General features: G+C 32.7%; 2 protein-coding genes and 1 long non-coding RNA gene across 6 annotated transcripts; all 3 read right to left on the bottom strand.

Moving 5' to 3' along the window:
* Positions 1-219: 219 nt before the first annotated feature.
* Positions 220-4,303, bottom strand: LOC18035494 (B3 domain-containing protein At5g57720). Its single transcript, XM_006423063.2, has 4 exons — positions 3,697-4,303; positions 1,148-1,610; positions 853-1,004; positions 220-761 (listed from the first exon to the last, which is right to left on the bottom strand). The coding sequence occupies exons 1-4, from the start codon at positions 3,757-3,759 to the stop codon at positions 474-476; spliced, it is 966 nt and encodes a 321-aa protein (XP_006423126.1). The 5' UTR covers positions 3,760-4,303; the 3' UTR covers positions 220-473.
* A 1,072-nt stretch (positions 4,304-5,375) lies between these two features.
* Positions 5,376-7,096, bottom strand: LOC18035001. The gene is made up of 3 exons (XR_002904325.1): positions 6,995-7,096; positions 5,914-6,509; positions 5,376-5,794 (listed from the first exon to the last, which is right to left on the bottom strand). It is a non-coding gene; the product is annotated as an uncharacterized LOC18035001 (long non-coding RNA).
* Positions 7,097-8,384: 1,288 nt separating this feature from the next.
* LOC18034239 (B3 domain-containing transcription factor VRN1) lies at positions 8,385-12,646 on the bottom strand. 4 transcript variants are annotated; one of them, XM_024179359.1, is made up of 7 exons: positions 12,202-12,646; positions 11,934-12,095; positions 10,978-11,186; positions 10,731-10,892; positions 9,224-9,827; positions 8,956-9,125; positions 8,385-8,861 (listed from the first exon to the last, which is right to left on the bottom strand). In XM_024179359.1, exons 4-7 carry the CDS (start codon positions 10,806-10,808, stop codon positions 8,628-8,630), a joined length of 1,086 nt encoding a protein of 361 aa, XP_024035127.1. In that variant the 5' UTR covers positions 10,809-10,892; positions 10,978-11,186; positions 11,934-12,095; positions 12,202-12,646; the 3' UTR covers positions 8,385-8,627. The 4 variants fall into 4 exon arrangements, with proteins under 4 accessions (XP_024035127.1, XP_006423123.1, XP_024035128.1 ...); XM_006423060.2 differs by having other exon boundaries at positions 9,224-9,791; XM_024179360.1 differs by having other exon boundaries at positions 10,978-11,178.
* Between the last annotated feature and the right edge of the window lie 5,767 nt (positions 12,647-18,413).

Below are 18,413 nucleotides of genomic sequence, written 5' to 3'. Positions count from 1 at the left end.
TCAAAGTGATTATTTTCTCTTAAATAAGCAGCACCAGCTTAGGTTACATCACTGTTCATATTGGTTATTTCTCTCAAATCAGCAGCACCAACCATTTTTACATGAGACATAATATGATACGCGTCATATGTTCCCTTGCCTTCTTTTGAAATGGTGAATAAAAATTGAAGATATTCAACAAAACCAAAAATTAAAAAACCAAGAAGCGAGCCGCAGGATTCTAATCAATAGCTCCAATTGAAAAGCAGAAACTAAAACTACGCGAGGCCACGACCCCAAGGGGAAGAGCATGAGTTGCATACTTCTTGTAACAGAATTACATTGGGATAAATAAGTTACTAACATATATTCTCTCTGACGAATTGCAAGTGGCTCATATCCTGAAGTTGGAAACTTGAAATACCTAACCGTTTACAAGAAAAAATTTGCAACTATATCGCAAAACATAAAAGAAGTTTGGTATGGAAATATATTCAATTTTTACTCCTACTTCGTTTGGCTTTGCTCTGAGAACCAACACCCTGGACAATGTGCACCTTTATAGTATTTTGCATTTTTCTCGAATGCGTGAATTCACATATGCAAATGTCATCTTTTTTCAATTTTTTAGCACGGCAGAAAGCACTCCATCCTTTAATTCCTTGTCGACCGTCCTTCCAGATATCAAGCTGTCCATGAAATGAGTACCCACGCTCGTCCAGTATGGTAATCTTTTTGGCTAATTTAAGTCCAAGATCCTTCAGGACATGTGATGGAACATGCTGCAATATGAACAGAAAGTTTTCAGAAACTATGCGGTAAAAGCTAAAACACTAGTCCAGAATCTTTCAAGACATGAGCCATGATTATTACCAAATAATTCTTCCTCGTCCCTGCCCATGCCTTTGACACAAAATAAGGATTTGGATACAGGCCATAATCTCCCACATCAACTTCTAGCAGGTTGATGTCATAAACTGCTTTAGATCCTCCAGCCTTAGCCACAGCTCTTTTCTTAGATTTTCCTGCATCAAATTAACAACTAAATTATAATTATCTCACACAAATCGATGCAAGCACTGTGTCATATTCACACACACATATAGAATACACCAACTGTTAAATTAGGAAAAATAAAGAATTATATAACATTTTCCATTGTTAATACCAATATTTATCCTGCCTCTGCAGCTTGTGATTGCTGTCATTTCATCATCATCATCTTCTTCTTCAATATAATCTTTGTCAGCAGCACTGTCGTTATCACCAAACTCAAAAACACAATCATCTTTGCAGTCTTCTTCTGCCTCCTCTCCTCCTTTCTCTTCTTCCTCTGTTTCTTCCTCCTCATCCTCAACCCACAGGTCCTCTTTGTATGATTCTGTCTTCTCAATTCCCGATTTCCCCATAATTTTTACATTGAACCAACAGTCACCATCATATTTTAACACCAAAATATCAGCAGTTTCTAAAGAATTATCTTTGACAAACTTCTGCCAACCATCTAGGAAAAACACCCCTTTGTCACAGTAAGCCACATCCACATGCCAATATTCTCCAATGTGATTAATGAGCATGACCTTCTCAGGTTTCGATGGGCTCAAGTGTGCTATAAAAGCATCCGGAATGTGCTACAAACAAAACTTCACATTAATCTCAAAAGGAAATGTATCTCATTCTGTAATTTTTCTCTTCAACATCATCTTCTCTGAGTTCTAAAATACATGGAATTGTCTAAATAAGTATATATATAATGAAATGAATACATGCGCAACATTAAACAATTTTCTCTAATCAAATTTACCAAAATGCAAATTTCAGGTTCTATTATACAGTGAATACTGCATTTAAAAGAGATCATATAACATAGGAAGTTGGAAGCACACAATGCTAAAGTGAGAATACAAAAAGCATTCTTTACTATTGGATCCCCATTATCTACTAAGATGCAACCAGAAAATTATCAAAAGCAAATAAGAAATGTATCGCATGCTTCCTTCAGCCGTAATAGCTTTCCATGGTTGGCCACATTTTTTTTTTTTTTAAGTAACAGACACACATCCTTTGATTTCTTTCACTGTGCCCAAAAGTCAAACTTAGGAATAATTTTGGACTATAAGACACCCAGTAGTCAGAAAATTAGCATTGTAATATCCCAAATAGTTGGCCTCACAGGAAATTAATCTTTGAGATTTGTTGGACAACAATAAGGTCATGCTATTTAACCCATATCTTTCAGTGGCCACGGCTGACTGCATGACCCCAAATTTCTGCGTAGAGCCGCAAAACAAAGTTCACTTGGTCATGGTTCTGCTTATACCATTTATTATTGAACATGCAACCAAATATTTTTTGCATCAAATATGCCTTCACCATTCTCAAGTTCAATGAACAATCGGTTATGGAGCTGCTGCATAAAAAATAACAAGAAGCAACAGAAACAAAGGCGGGAGAAAACTGATCCTCCACATAAATGCAATTTACCTAAGCATTCATCAAGATGTACACCCACAGTTCCATATAAATAAAATAATATCGATTCACAGGATCACCAAGAATTCATCCAGATGAAAGTGTATATGTAGTGGTGTAGCTTAGTAAATAGCCAAAAATATATGAATTGAACAAATTATCAAAAACACTAACAGGGCGCATCTAAATTTTCTAAGATATCTTGAGGTGGTACAAGAGTTTGAGATTTGAATCTTGCTCATGCCAGAATTGAAAAAGGGCTTTAGTTTACATTTATATACTATTTTACTACAATTACATGTGAGTAGCCACATTTAATATGGAAAGTGCCCAATTTTCCTAGGGTTCCTTCAATAATAAGTTGAGCAGTTGCCACATGTAAAATATCAACATGCACAAACAACAAGAAATGCTGGACAGAAGTATCCATCTCCTTAAACATAATTTACCGAAAGATCCATCTAGATATTTGCTAATTGTTCGTGTGCTTTGTCCTGATCAAAACCGTAATTTTGTAAGCTCAACTACACTATATATGTTCACACTTCACACTTCCACTAACCACTATTTATAAATAATCAACAAAGCACGTACTGCACATGAATCATCAATAAGAAGCATTGAAAAGAAATTAACAAAAAATTGATCCGGCATTACGCAAACCAACTCAACATCTCAGATAATCAATACCAACCATTCAATCTAATCAATTCGGTAATTCCACATCCATACACATCTTACATGTTCACAAAAGCAACATAAGCTCTCTATCTCCTTTAATTTCACTAGAAACATCAATTCATTAAATCCAGTCTGACTCCCATATTTACCCATTAAAGGCCACTTACAATGTGTGATAAACCAAATGATCTAGGCACTAATCATCTCCTTATGGACAGAATATACAAAGATCAGTTTAGAAATGAACATAAATTAAGAATTATTATCTTAAAATTGATTAATAACACTTCACATCACATTAGATCACGACATTCCATACAATTCAAACTTAACAAAAGCATCATATACAACAATTAGCTATATTCTTTTCAAGCCTAACAAAATTATTCACACTTACTACTTTTTTTTCTTTTATTTTTTTCAACCCATCAACTGTAAAAGAATAAAGCTGCTAACCTTACATCATCTAATATCATGAAACGGCCTAAGAAAAACCATTTTCGTTTTCCATAAAATTCAAGAAACACCAAAGAATAAAAAGCTGAAGAAAGTCAAGTCACTTACCAATCTATTAGAGCTTTTCTCCGGTAGGTACACTTTGAAGAAGCCAGGAATGCACTTAGCCATTCCTCTGCGTAGGTATAGAAGAAGATTCCGGCGATTTCAGCGGTGAAATTTCGGTGGTCTCGGACGGTTCGATTTGGGTTTGTCTCTTCGGTTTCACTTTTGCAGCGGCGCCGAGGATGTGTGCGGGGTTCTGGGCTGCATGCGGCGGATTAGGCGTAGGTCCTTTTCCCTTTGTTTTAAGGGTTTGTGATTTTTCCAAATCGGAGGGAGGGTCTGTGATTTTTGGGTAAGTTCACCTGTGATTAGTAGGTGAATGTACAATTGGAGTTGGCGAATCTTTTTGAATTGGAATTGATTGTATTAATCCTTTTCTCCGAAAACTCTTTTCTTTTGTTCTTTGTGGTTCGTATATGGGGTTTCCAATGGGACTCTGGATCTTGAAGCAAAATTGAAATAAGCTTACTGTTTGTGGCAAGTGTTGTTTTCTTGTTGCCATTTTTATGATCAGTTGGTGTTGAAGATGAAAGAGAAGCTCTCTGTATTTTTAGAAGTTCTAGCAAGTTGCTTTTGTTGCATGGAAGGAAGTTGGTATGGTTGAGGATATTTTAATTTTCCATGGCTTAAGGGTCTGTTTGGTTTCGAAAAGCACTTTTGAAAATTACAACATATGTCTCAAAGATACCTTTTTAGTTTTTTATTTTTTATTTATTCGAATATAATATCCTATACATGTAAAGTTTTGTTGACTTATTAGAGCTTTAACTGCAATAACACACTAATACAGTATCAAATACGTGGGGTATCATTTAGTTAAGAAAATAAAATCTCTTACTTTAAAATGAAAACACAAAACCAAGCGTATCATCAGTTTTCGGGGCCCCAAAATTTGATCCTGAGCTAAAAAAAATAAGTTTTATTTTTCACATCATATCTTTTTTTTTAAAAAAAAAAATTTATCATTTGTATACCCTTAATTTATTCCATTATCAAAAATACTACAATATTTTGAAGGTGTATCAATCGTCCACCCTAAGTTGATAAAATGTATCAACCGACCACCAAATCGTTAGTTACCGTTTAAATATGATAACGTCAGAAGGATAATTTAGTCTTTTCATATAATACAAGTGATAATTTAAGGGTATATAAGTGATAAAAAGAGAATTTAAGGGTATATAAGTGATAATTTTTAAGGGTAAAATCGTCAATTCACTGTAACTCCGTTAACTTTCAAACGGCAATTAACGGTTTGGTGGTCGACTGATACATTTCGTCAACTTAGGATAGACGATTGATACACCCTCAAAGTATTGTAATATTTTTTATAATAAAACAAATATAGAGTATACGAATGATAATTTTCCTTTTTAAAATAATTCGACAATTCAAAAGATTTGATCAGTTTTTGGAAATGAGCAAATAAAAAGAAATCATTTTGAAGTCGTCGTTTAATTTTGAAGAACATTACAACTTGGGGCATATCGAATTTCCCACTTAGATAAAATCAGCTCACATTGAGCCTCACCTAATTGGTTTTCAATTCAGAATCTTACATTACATTGAGAAGAATTGTAATCACTATCAAAAGATTATAACATTGACAGCAACTCATTCTGAAGAGAAAACGACTACAAATGCAAGACATGCTCCTGCTGCTGGAGAACATCTTGGTTCCTCTCCATGATATTATGATGCAAATATAATCAATGGTAAAATAGCTCCAAAAATAGTAATATAAGCCTATCCATCAGAGGCCTCTGACGAAGCACATAAGCTAATGTACTACACCTCTAGCATAATGGCATATATGTATAATATGCCATTCAGCTTTTAACGGCATAACATCTTAAAATTTAGATTATTCTATATTTATGCATAAAATACTGAAACTTTGAGAAGAATGTTTTCTGTCTTGATCATCTCCAAGAAAAGAGTATCTCCTTCATATTAGTCGCCTTGAAAAATTCAGCCAATCCTGTCAAAATATACTACAATTCAGTTTAAATGCAACAGCCAACCTGCTTTCACCCGAATCCTGTTCTATGATGCATTCATCCCCACTCAAGCACTTTCGAACAAATGTGGCCAGCACATACTGCACAAGCAAAAGGAGCAACTTAAGAATAAATCCGAAGGAAAAGCTAAAACAAATTACATTAACAGTCTACAAGGGAAAAAATAATTGCATTAACAGACAAGCAGTTTAAAGCTCACCACATGATGCATCTGCAAGTTACTCGCCTGCAAGAAAACAAGGAAGGAACGGTTTTTAGGATTGAAGATTCTGGCAGCATTAATTGCTCCCTGTCTTTCTTCCACTGAAAGTGATTTCCATGATTTACAAATATCGATTCCCATGTCGTCAAGCAAACCAATCAACTCATTTCTATGTCAACTTTGAAAGCTAGTGATGAATGAGATTAATTTGTAAACACACTGCTGCACAAAACATGGTACTGGTATCGACATATTAACTTCCTCTTACCTACAATGCCTGTTCGGCTCTCATCCTTCACACAATGTTTGGGTTTATAGAATTTGGTGGTATCAATCTTAAGGTCCAGATGCTAAATCTCACAGTTATCTATACCAAATATAACAACATGGAAATTTGAATTCTTTCTGTATTGGAACAGTATTTTGTATCCAAAGCAGATTGAATGACATTCCAAAAATTCATTCCAACCGTCTCCAAATTTCCTTCATCTTTTATAATACCTACTCGTGAAACATTAGCATTAGGACTTTGTGATTGTAGCATCAAACGAGAGTTCATCCCCAAATATTTTCACAAACCTTGGTGGAAGCATCTGCATTGAGGTAAACAAAGTTAGATTATCTATGTATTAGGAAACAAGAAAAAGTGCTTCCATAGCTAGCTATCATAAGGTTACAATCACTAGATAAAGGTTACAAAAACAAGAAGATTTATCCCATTGTGAACACAACAAAGAAGAAGAATTTGAAATAAGCTTCTCATGCGCAAGACCATCACAAACTTATCATTCAGAGTGAAAGCTGAGATGAAGTTGGTAATCATGAAACGTCTAGCAACTTAAAATTCAAAATTAAGCGCGCAATTAAAAAAAAAAATGGAACATCAGTTGTTTGTTTCCTCAGGTGCCAAAATCAATATGACAGGTTTGCTTGCTAAAATATAGTTAACAACCAAAAATAAAACATAAGACCCATAATTTTTATTCTTTATATTTTTTGTTTTAAAAGAAAAAGGCTGTCAAAAACAACTTATAATTTGGAAAGCAAGAGTTAACATATTAAAGTTGTGAAAATTTACCAGTTCTTTATCATCAATGGTGAAGGCAAGGATCTCCCTGAAAAAAAGAAAAGGTTCCTCCTCCATGGAACTGGACATCATGAGTTCTGCTCAACTTTTAGCTTAAATATTTCTTTTTAATAAAGAAAGCAAACCCATTACATTAATTCAGATATTAGACATAAAATTTAAGCTAAAAGTTAGGAATTTTGCAAATTACCCTCCAAGAACTCTTTTGTCTTGCTGACTTTGAAAATGTAGCTTTACGTCTGAATTGTTAAGCAGGCCTTGCCAGTTTGGGCATATGGGGTTGCTGAAGGCAGCTGAAACTAAGCAGTAGGAGAGCAGCAAAGGCAAAGCCAGTTCAAGTGCTTTTTTAAAAGCGCTTATTAAATGCTTTTCTAAAAGCATGTTCTTGCAGAAGTATTTATACAATGTGCTGCTTTCGCGGCGGGGGGGGGGTGGGGGGGTGGAGAATGGCTTATATAATTAGTTAATACTTTTTATCAGTCTAAAATAATTAGTTAATACTTTTTATCAGTCTAAAATTGTATGATGATTCTTAGAATGGTCTGGCTTATTAATGGAAGATAATGTCGAGTGCTTTCTGGAAAGCACTTAAAATAATTAAATACGTCTAATTGGGCCACCCTTGCTGGGACTTAGCGAGTAAATGGGCTGGACTGGGCCTCCCTCACTCATGTAGTAGAATTATGGACTCTACAAAGTACAAACCCCATCACAAAATTGCAAATTTCTCGTTAGGAAAAATTACAATAATAGACAAAATAAAAATCTGATTTCTCCACAAGAATTTCTTTTTTTTTTTTTTAAATCATTGTTTGCCTGTATACATTTTTTTTTTTTTTAATTTAAGGATACTTGGCATGGCTTTTGAATTGAAAGAAACAATTTTCTGCTAGATAGCATTTCGCGTAGGCTCATAGCTTTCACGTTTTATCTTGGAGAACCTCTGCATCTTGGGTTATATTGAACTGCATGCCTAGACATCGCCCATCTAATCTTATGAGCCACCTCTGTCACGCACCTTTGATAATTTTTTGTGAGCAGAGGCACATCATCTACAAGTGATGAGAAAAAATACCAAAAGAAAACATTGTGACAGCAGCTCATTTATGCCTCTGCAACTAGTGTTCTTGCCCTTGTAGTAACTGTTCAGCAGAAGCTTTAAAAATGAATGTCTAATTCTTTGGAATCACTTAACTATACTGAGACTATGAAAAACCATCCATTCACTAGAAAAAGGCATAGATACTTCAATTTTAAGGCATGAAGCAGTAAATGAGCACAAAATGAATCTCGGAACCAATCCGCATCGGATATCAGTAACAGATCATGTTGGTTCCTCTCCATGATATTATGATGTAAATATGATCTGTGATAAAGTAGCTCCGAAAAATATAGCAGTGTAAACATAACCATTAAATTTTAAAGCCTCCAACAAAGCACAAGAGCTAATGTACTACATACACCTCTAACATAAATGTCAAATTATTTGAAGCTTGAGACATATTACATATACGTATAACATGCCATTCCGATCCTAATATATAAAGCTCTGCTTCTTACAGGCAACAGTAACTGCATAATGTCTTATAAACTTAGATAATGTCTTATAAACTTAGATAACTCTTTATGCATTAAATACTGAAACTTTCAGAAGAATTTTCTTCATCTGGATCATCTCAAAGAAAAGAATATCTCCTTCCTTCACATTAGTCTTCTTGAAAAATTTACCCCATCTGGTTAATAAGTACTTCCTGCGACTCTGTTTTACTTTCACAGCCAACTTCCTTCCATCAGAATCCTGTACGGTGACACATTCTTCTCCATTCAAGTACTTCCGAGCAAATGAAGTCGGCACATACTACACAAGCAAAAGCTGCAATATAAGTATAAATAAGAAGGAAAATCTGAAACAGGTTATAACAAAAAATATGCATATATAATTTAAAGCTCACCACATAATTTAACTGCATGTTACTTGCCCGCAAGAAAACAAGGAATGAAGGTTTTTCAGGCTTGAGGAGTCTAGCAACATTAATTGCTTCCTGTCTCTCTTCCAATGTCATCCTTGATTCACAAATATGGATATCCATGTCCTCAAGCAAAGCAAACAACTTAACTCGGTCTGCAATTTATCAGAGTTAGTAATGAAAGATAGAAATTGTGTAAACACTGAGCTGAATAAAACAACATTCAGTTATCAACAGATTAGTTTTCCCTTACCTACACTGTCTGCTCGGAGCTCATCCTTCAAATTATGTTTGGCTTTCTTGAATTTGGTACTATCAATCTTAAGGTCAGTCTCTTGAACCGATGAACATTGTGTTTCACTGAGGTGTATTTTGGCGTGAACAGATCCTTCTGAATTGCAAGTTCCAATTACATCTTGCATCGAATCATTCACATTATCCGATTCTTCTTTCACCTTCACTTCTTCCATTCTGTAAGTCTTGCCTCGCATCTCACAACCATTCTTAGATTTTGAACCGTCAAAAGTAGCTTGGTTCTGCCTTGGAGGAGGGAACGTGTTTCTGGATGGATACTGAATCTCACAAGTAGTTGTATTATAAATGAAAACTCGGAACTTTGAGTTCTTTCTGTACTGAAAAAGTACAAAGTACCCAACATCTATTGAATGATCTTCCACAAATTCATTCCAACCACCATCAAACCAAATGTTTCCATCCTTTCTTGTAATACCTACTCGCATAACATAGCCCTCAGGATTTGTGAGTGTAGCGACATTTGAGAGTTCATCCCCAAATCTTCCCACAAAATTTTGTGGAATCTTCTGCATTTTGGCAAACAAAGTTAGATGATTGTGTATCTGTAAACAAGAAAATGTGCTTCCATAGCATTAGCAGTTACAAGGTTACTGTCACTGTAGATAAGGACTACAAAAAAAAGATGCGTCCCATTGTCAGTACAAGAGAAAAGAAGGGTTTGAAGTAATCTTCCGAGACACAAGACCATGACAAACATATCATTCAGTTTGAAAGCTGACTAAAAGTTGGTAATTTATGCTATTAAAATGGAAACAATGCTTTTCAATAAGGAATGAGCTTCAATGTGATTCAATTAAAAGTGTTCACTCTGAAGCAAAGGCTTGCTGAACAGTTTAGCTAGATTTCACCATGTACAACTCTTCAGAATGCAATTTTATAACTTATAACAATAATATTTGCTATAAACAACTAAGAAAATGTCATATCTGGCATAATTTGACACCAATTCACATGGAAGTGATACCCTCAGTGAAAAGTCTGGCAATAAAAATTCAAAATCAAGCACGCAATTATTCCTTATCTTTCTTGAGGAATCTAATGAACTAGTAAGCACTAAAGTGACAGAAACCATTTTCAACAGGTTAAAATGGAGCCTTTAACAACATACTAGAGCAAGAGAAACTAATGGAATCCAAAGGAACCATATATTATACACAAATTCAACCAGATTATCTATTATATTTAGATGAAAAAACTGCCTAAACTACTTGAATATAAAATTTTCTTATCACTCAAATGATATAACATTACAGGGCAGAGAGTCCATAGGATGTAGCAGTGTCTTAGTCAGCTTTCAATTTTTTATTTTTTTTATGTGGATTTAGAGTTAACCAAAAACATAACGTAAGATCCAAAAATTTTATTTTTATTTTTTAACGAAAAAAATTCTCTAACAACAAGTCTTCGAAAAGCAAGAGCTAATATAAAAGTTTTGACAATATTACCATCTTTTTATCTTCGATGGTGGAGTCAAGAATGACATCGATGAAATGTGGATATGTCTTCTTCATGGAACTAGGCATCTTGTGCTCTGCTCTCCTTCTGAAAGCCAGTTGTTTCCTTCAGGTTTTGTGGAATCTAGCACTTTTACTTTTTATTGTTCTCTCCTGTGGTAAAGCAAGCAAACGCATTTCATTATTTCATATACTGAAGATAAAAATTGAAACTAAAAGTCATGATTTTGGAAATTACCCTTTAGCACGTATGGTCTATTTTGTATTTTGAAAATGAAGCATTGATGGGAATCTCTGAATTCTGAAGTATTTCTTGAGATGCTGCAAATGCATTGCATGTTTGAGGAAATTTGCTTTTTCTGCTGAGTTTTCTGTTTGAGCTGGCTTGCCATTTCGGTCATATGGTGTACTGTTGTCCAACTTCAAGCCAGCTAACACTCTTTAATACTTTGAGTGTGTCAGAGGAGAAAAAATAAAATAATCAATTAATATTATAAAATTATAGGCTGTTATGGTTTATTCCGTCTTCCTTAAGGTCATGTTTGGTTTGAAGAAAAGGGTGGAGAGGAAAAGAGTGGAATGGAGAGGAAGGGAGAAGAAATGAATGAAGAAGAGTAGTGAAATTAGATTTTGTTGTTTGATTTGATATAAAATTTGATAAGAAAATGAATTATAATTTTTTTTTAGACAATTTTATCATTTACCTTAAATATTAAATTATTTATATTAGTAATAATAATATATATATTAATAAAATTGTTAATTCTTTTTTATTGTTTTTAAAACATATTTGCAAATGGGTGAACAACTATTAAACCTTTCATCTTAATATATTCTCGGTTCAGAAAAATGAAAGGCCTCTAGCCCTACTCAAAACTTGCACGCCAATAGTGCTTTGTTGGCATGTCAATGTTGTCAATTACTCGGTTTACACCAAATAAGACCACTAAAATTATCAAGTCAGCATATGCAAAATAAGACCAGAAGTTTCCAGGCTAAATTCGAACAATCTACTAATTTTAGTTGACCAAACAAGACACCAATGACCAATTCTTTTACGAACTAAGCTGCATAAATTTGTAGCAAGTGCTTTAGATGACTGGTGCAGCCAAAACTTCCAAGCAAGACCTCAACTAAGGTTCGACAGAAAGAAGGATGCCTCAATTTGTGCAAGATCCCTTTACCAAAACATACCTCAATTTGTGCAAGAAAGAAAGATGCACTGATTGACACTCAAGCAGTCAAGCTCAACAACAGCAACACAATATTCACAAAATCTCTTCCAATAATGCTCCAAGATGATTCCTCTTCTCATCTCATGGCTGCACGACTCGATTGGTTGTTTCGCGACATCAACTAATACCAGAAATTCACAGAACAGTTCAGCATAAAAAGGCACAGAAATTACCAGAAAGGCAGAAATTCACAAACCCGATAACTGAGACCCAGAAAAGAGACTCACCGTAGAGTGGCTGCAGTTGGATTCACTTCACTAACGGATTTGAATCTGACCGTAAAGAAGCAAATCTAACGGTCGCGAATAACTAGATCGTTTTGGTTTGGACGATTATTTTGAGTTCAGTTCCAGTTCGAGCTTGCAGCGGCGGTGACGAGCTTGCAGCGGTGGTGACGAGCTTGCAGCGGTGGTGACAAGCTTGCAGCGGCGGCGACGAGCAGAGGGGACAGAAGAAGACAGAAGTGTGGCTGAAGGTCACGACTCGAGCCTGTGGCTGAAGCCTGATGGTCACGACTCACGAGTTCGATTTTTGCTTTTGGCTGAAGGTCACGACGAGCAGCGGCCAGCGGGAACCGAAGAAGTCACGACGAGCAGCGAGCCAGCGACCGGCCAGCGGGGGAATCGAAGAAGACAGAAGTCAGAACTCAGAAGTTTAGATTTAGATTTTGGCTTTTAGCTTTAGCTTTCAAAAATCAAAACAATCGGTTTATTTGATATTTCGGTTCGGTTTTCGGTTTTTTTAAACCGAAAATCGAACCGATTAGTTTTACTATTTTTTTATATTACTATTTCGGTTTTTTAAAAGTAAAAAAACCGCATAAAAATCGAACCGAACCGATCGATTCGGTTCGATTTTTAATTAATCAGCTTTTTTTCCCACCCCTACTGTTGTCCAACTTCAAGCCAGCTAACACTCTTTACTACTTTGAGTGTGTCAGAGGAGAAAAAATAAAATGATCAATTAATATTATAAAATTATACGCTGTTATGGTTTATTCCGTATTCCTTAAGGATATGTTTTGTTTGAAGAAAATGGAGGAGAGGAAAAGAGTGGAATGGAGAGAAAGGGAGAAGAAAGGAATAGAAAAAAAATAGTGAAATTAGATTTTGTTATTTAGTTTGATATAAAATTTGATATGGAAATGAATTATAATTTTTTTCTTTAGATAATTTTCTTTTATCTTAAATATTAAATTATTTATATTAGTAATATATATATATTAATAAAATGGCGGTCTAGTGGTCGGCGGCGAAGTCCGATGAATTTCCAGCGGAGGTCCGGCAAAGTCCGACGGTGGTCCGCGCGACCTTCCAGCAAGATCCGGTGCGGTCAGGCGGTGGTCCGACGAGATCTGGTGGTGGTCCGGTGACTTTCCGGTGTATGTCCATTTATAATATTAAATCAATAAAATAAAGTTATAAATAATAATTATTAATGACATTAAATAAGTTAAAAAATTGAAAGGTAATTTGGGAAATTTTAGTTTTTAATATAAGAGGAATTTAAATTCTTCACGACTTAATATAGAATTCAAATTTTATATTATGATGGATATTAAATTCTAATGAAAATTAAATTCTTATACATTTTGTCAAACCAAACAATAAAAATAAAATGAGAATTTAAATTACTTTCCTCTCTTATATTCTCCCCTCCCAACCAAACATCACCTAAGTATTTTTTTCATAAATTTATTCTCTTGAATATCTTTATTTTTATTAGTATTAGCATGTGGCCTTGTGTCCTCAACTTTTAGAATTAACATACAATGACCTTTTACTAATATTCAATTTGAAGTCTATTGGGAATTTAAATATATAGATTTGCTCCTTTATAGTTAAGAGTCTGTCGAGACTAATTCATAAATTGATTCACAAAAATATTTAAAAAAATATCTATTCCTCCTCGCATTTGTGGATTTGAGTCCTCATGAGACTCCAATTTATGACCTCGACAACCAACCCACCAAAACTTAGATTTACTATCACTAAAATTTTGTGTTTGCTACTCAATTTATCCAGGCTGAAAGTTTTAAACGAAAAAGTCATTCCTTCGTACAAGCTCTCTGCAAACACTTGCTCCTCGTAAGTTTTGACCATAATAGAACGAAACCCACATTACGTCTGTTACGTTTGGCACGTTAGATTGGATTGGACTAATTATTAAAATTAGACTAGATTAAGTTGGATTGGATTAAGCTGAATTATATTATGTGTTGTATTATATTTGGTACAATATCAAATTAGATAATGTTAAATCATATATAAATACAAAAAAATATTTATGAATATTTAAAAGTAATAATTAAAATTAATTTAAAAATAATTAACAAGAGCATTAAATATGTAGTAAATTAGTTATTGGGTAGTCATAATTATAATAAACAAATATAAATTAATAAAACTATTTAATTATTTAATTAATTTTTATTAGATATGTTTTATTTTATCAAAAAGTTAGCAAATAATGTATATATAAAATCAATTATTTACTTGTATTATTAATTTTCATGATTATTTTTAATATTACATTGGTGATTATTAAATTTAATACAATCAATTATTATAACGAATTATTAAATAGTTAATTTTATTGGAGTAAAAGTACCAATTTAATTAGACTATAAAAATAAAATAAAAAATAAATTCAAGTGAATCATGAATAAAATAATTAATTAATTAAATAAATTTTAGGTTACAAGTAAAAAATAGTGTTATTTATGAAAGAAATATGAGTAAATCTTTTTCTCTTATCCTAATCCCATCTAAACCCACTTATAAATTGGGATTGTTAATCCCATGATTTAAGGACTAAATTTAAATTTAGTCCTCCCTAATTCAATCCAAGCAAATACCCAAACATGGGATAAAATATTTAATCCCAAAGTTAATCCAATCACATGCTTAATCTTAACTCCCAAACATGACCAATTGATTAACAGAGTTCGCTCTCCTTTTTTATCAACTTCAATTTTGATGGATTTGACATCCCTACTCAAAAATTCGTTAGGGATTTCTCCTGGAACATACCGGACAAATAAAATAAAATGAAAAAAAAAATGCAACTAATTAAGAAAACGAATGCGTGTCAAAAGTAATTAATATTTGTTATCACATTTAATTGGGGGGAAAAAAAAACAATAACAACAAGCAGCTCACCACAGCATCATGAGTAATGTCACTTGATTGCAAGATAACCATGAATGAAGGATATCTTGGCCTCAATGATCTGGCAAGAGTTCCTTCTTTTCTTGCAATACACATTCCCATTTCTTCAAGTGAAGCCCACAAGTCAAATTCATCAATCATCATCTGATTCATTTCTCTCCACCACCAACTCTTCATTTTTAGATTCATCACTCTCATATGGATAATTAATCTCGCAAGCGGTCACATCAAGTATAAGAGCATGAAAAGTTGTGCTCTTCACGTAATTGAAGACCCCAAAGTATCAGGCAGAGATTGAATAAGATTTGATGAAGTCATATACCAACCATGGTGAAACCAAATATTACTTGTCCCATTAGCAGCATTATAAAGTTCATGTCCGAACCTTTTCACAAAGTTTTTTGGAATCCTCTACATTTATACAAGTAACATTAGATCAACAATATAAAAACAATTTGAAGCCAAAGTCTAGCTCCAATGATAAGGAATAAAGAATAGCCTTTCAGGACTCAAGTTCCTAGTTTGAACTTCAACAAGTGCATGTATTAATAATAATATGAAGGAAAAAAAAATAAAAGAAATACAGAAACAAGCAATCAGCAGTATCATATCAGCAAACAAGATGCCATTTAGGTTCAATTCAATCTCCCGCATGCAAAGTAATTTTAAAAGTCCAGCTAAAACAATCAAATCAGCAATATCATTTTAAAATGCTTTCATCGTGATATTGCATATGGTAAATTCAGTGAGCATACATGAATGACATAGAAACAAGAAGATGAGTCCAAGAACCAATAGAACAATGGAACTGAATTTAATGTCATCAATACAAAAGATGTTATTAATAGAAACTAGAAAACAAGGGAACCAAGGATTTTTTATAATGATATTATGCAAATTAAAAGGGGTTGGTAGTGAAGTAAAGCCAAATAAAGCAAAAAAAAATTCACTCATTTCACTGTTATTCATACCCCACATAATGAATCCCACTTCCTCCACTTTGAAAATTGAAGAAGACAATTTTTTGCCTCATAATTCGTGAGCTAAATTAATCTGAAAAGTCTAGCTATTACAATCAATCGTGTAGCAGATCAAATAAGAAATATTTAAAAGAACGTGCATGGTGCAAGACTCTGTTCAACATATGAAACTTATGAATGAACCTACAAACAATGGAAGAAACATATGAAAACTGATAAAATTAACTAAAAATATCTGCAGAGAAATGATAAGAATTAATTACCAGCTTCTTTTCTTCAATGGAATAGGGAAGTATAATCTTGAAGAAATGAGACGCATTGGGTTGAGGTCTCTTGTTAAAAGCCATTGATGTTCTCAGTTTCAACAAGAAATGAATGCAAATGGTTTAGTTTTATTATTTCTTCTGGACTTTTCGTGTACCCCAATTTTTATCTGTCATTGGGTGCATGATCACTCTGCTGCCCTCCTTGTCCAATCAAGTTTTCGTTTTAAAATATACATTTTTGTCGTAATTTTTTAAACAAGCTGTATAACTATCATTACAGCATTTTAGAGTTTGTTTTAATCTTTTATTTTTCTAAATTTTCCATCTTAAAAAGTATCTGGCTGTAGCCCCAAGAAATTTTAGTGTTCCAAGGAATGATAATGATACCTAAATGTTCCAAAGCACAATATTGACCTCTCAACTTATTTCAATTCCAATATTTGCATCAGAATTCACCGCATTATCTATTGGCCAATCAAATCAGCTAATGAGCCTACTTATAGGGTTCAGCTACTATGCATTCATGATTCGGTACCGTCTTTTTATGATCAACCATTAAATTCAACTAAAACCTTTTCAACGGCAGGATTTAATTGTTTGGTTATTAACGTTGTAGTCCCTCATTTTTTCTAAAAATTATAAGGAAAGATTAGTTTTCAAAATGTTTACACATAATCCCTTAAAATATCTTATTATCTTTACGTGGATCAAGGGTAATTTAGCAAATGAACTTAATTAAGTATTAAAAATATGGATGGATTATTTTAACTTGCTAAAATACTCTCCATATCTATTTACTTAAAATACCAATTAAATTACAATATTGCTATCTTGCATTTAGTTTGATACGAGATTGGACAAAGTTTTATATAAATTTTGACAATATTAACATAAAAAATAAATAAATATTAAATAAGTACTTGAACGGTAATTTAAGTTTCATTATAGAGTTTATAAATGTTATTTTTAAAAACAATAGATTTCTATATGCAAATTTAAAATTATGTAAAATTACTTATACCTTATCACATATATGGAGATGAGATAATATTTAGAAAAATATAATCTCAATTATTTACTTAATGTGAAAACAAATAAATTGTATAATATTTATTCTATCACTTAAATTTAAAGTTTTAAAGAATGAAACTTAAATTTAAAATTGCAAAGAATGAATAATAACTTAAATTAATGGATTATGGGAGGATTAGATTTCAAAAAAATTTAAGATTAACTAACTTTTAAGACTTCTAATGTAATTGTTTTATCTCGCGTTGTTAAAATTAGATAAAAATTTTAGTGTAAAAAATTTATCTTAGACGTCTCTTAAAACTAAAAATATCATTATCACAATTCACATGATAATTTGGTAGGTCCAAGATATGTTATTCTTAATTTACTTTATTTATAACAAACACTATATTAGGATTAAATTTTAATAAAATAAGTCTATCCCACCATCTTTAACTAGATTGAGAAGGTTCTAATTATTTCTATTTTATTATAGAAAGTAAGATGCAGTTCCTTTTTTATTACATTGGTAAAGAAGAAAACATAAATACAATAGATATCTGTTAAGACAATGCAAGCATTATTTTTATGAGGTTTTGTGTTTAAGAAATTAATATAATTTATGTGATTAAAAATCTCTCATTTTTTTTTAATATTTTAGAAGAATTATACATTTGAGAATGAATAAATTAAGATTTAAAGAATGACGGATTAATTAAGAAGGAGACGGAGATAAAAAAGTTTTTTAAGAATTTTTAAATTATTATATTTTAATTGGAGCTTATTATATGAAATTATTGAAACTTATAATTTTTTTTATTTAAAGAAAATAGCAGCAACTGTTGAAGAAAATGTCAAATAAAGTTTTAAAAATTTAAAAATTATTATATTTTAATTGGGGTTTATTGTGTAAGATTTTTAATCTTATAATTTTTATTACTTATAGAGAACAATAGGGCTGCTGAAGAAATTGTCACCTTAGTTATATATTTTCTTTTTAAGTTTCTTTTCT

This window comes from Citrus clementina, unplaced genomic scaffold (assembly GCF_000493195.1).
Source record: "Citrus clementina cultivar Clemenules unplaced genomic scaffold, Citrus_clementina_v1.0 scaffold_8, whole genome shotgun sequence".
Taxonomy (NCBI): domain Eukaryota; kingdom Viridiplantae; phylum Streptophyta; class Magnoliopsida; order Sapindales; family Rutaceae; genus Citrus; species Citrus x clementina.
Note: the sequence above shows the minus strand (reverse complement) of the source record. Positions and strands in the feature narration are given on the sequence as shown.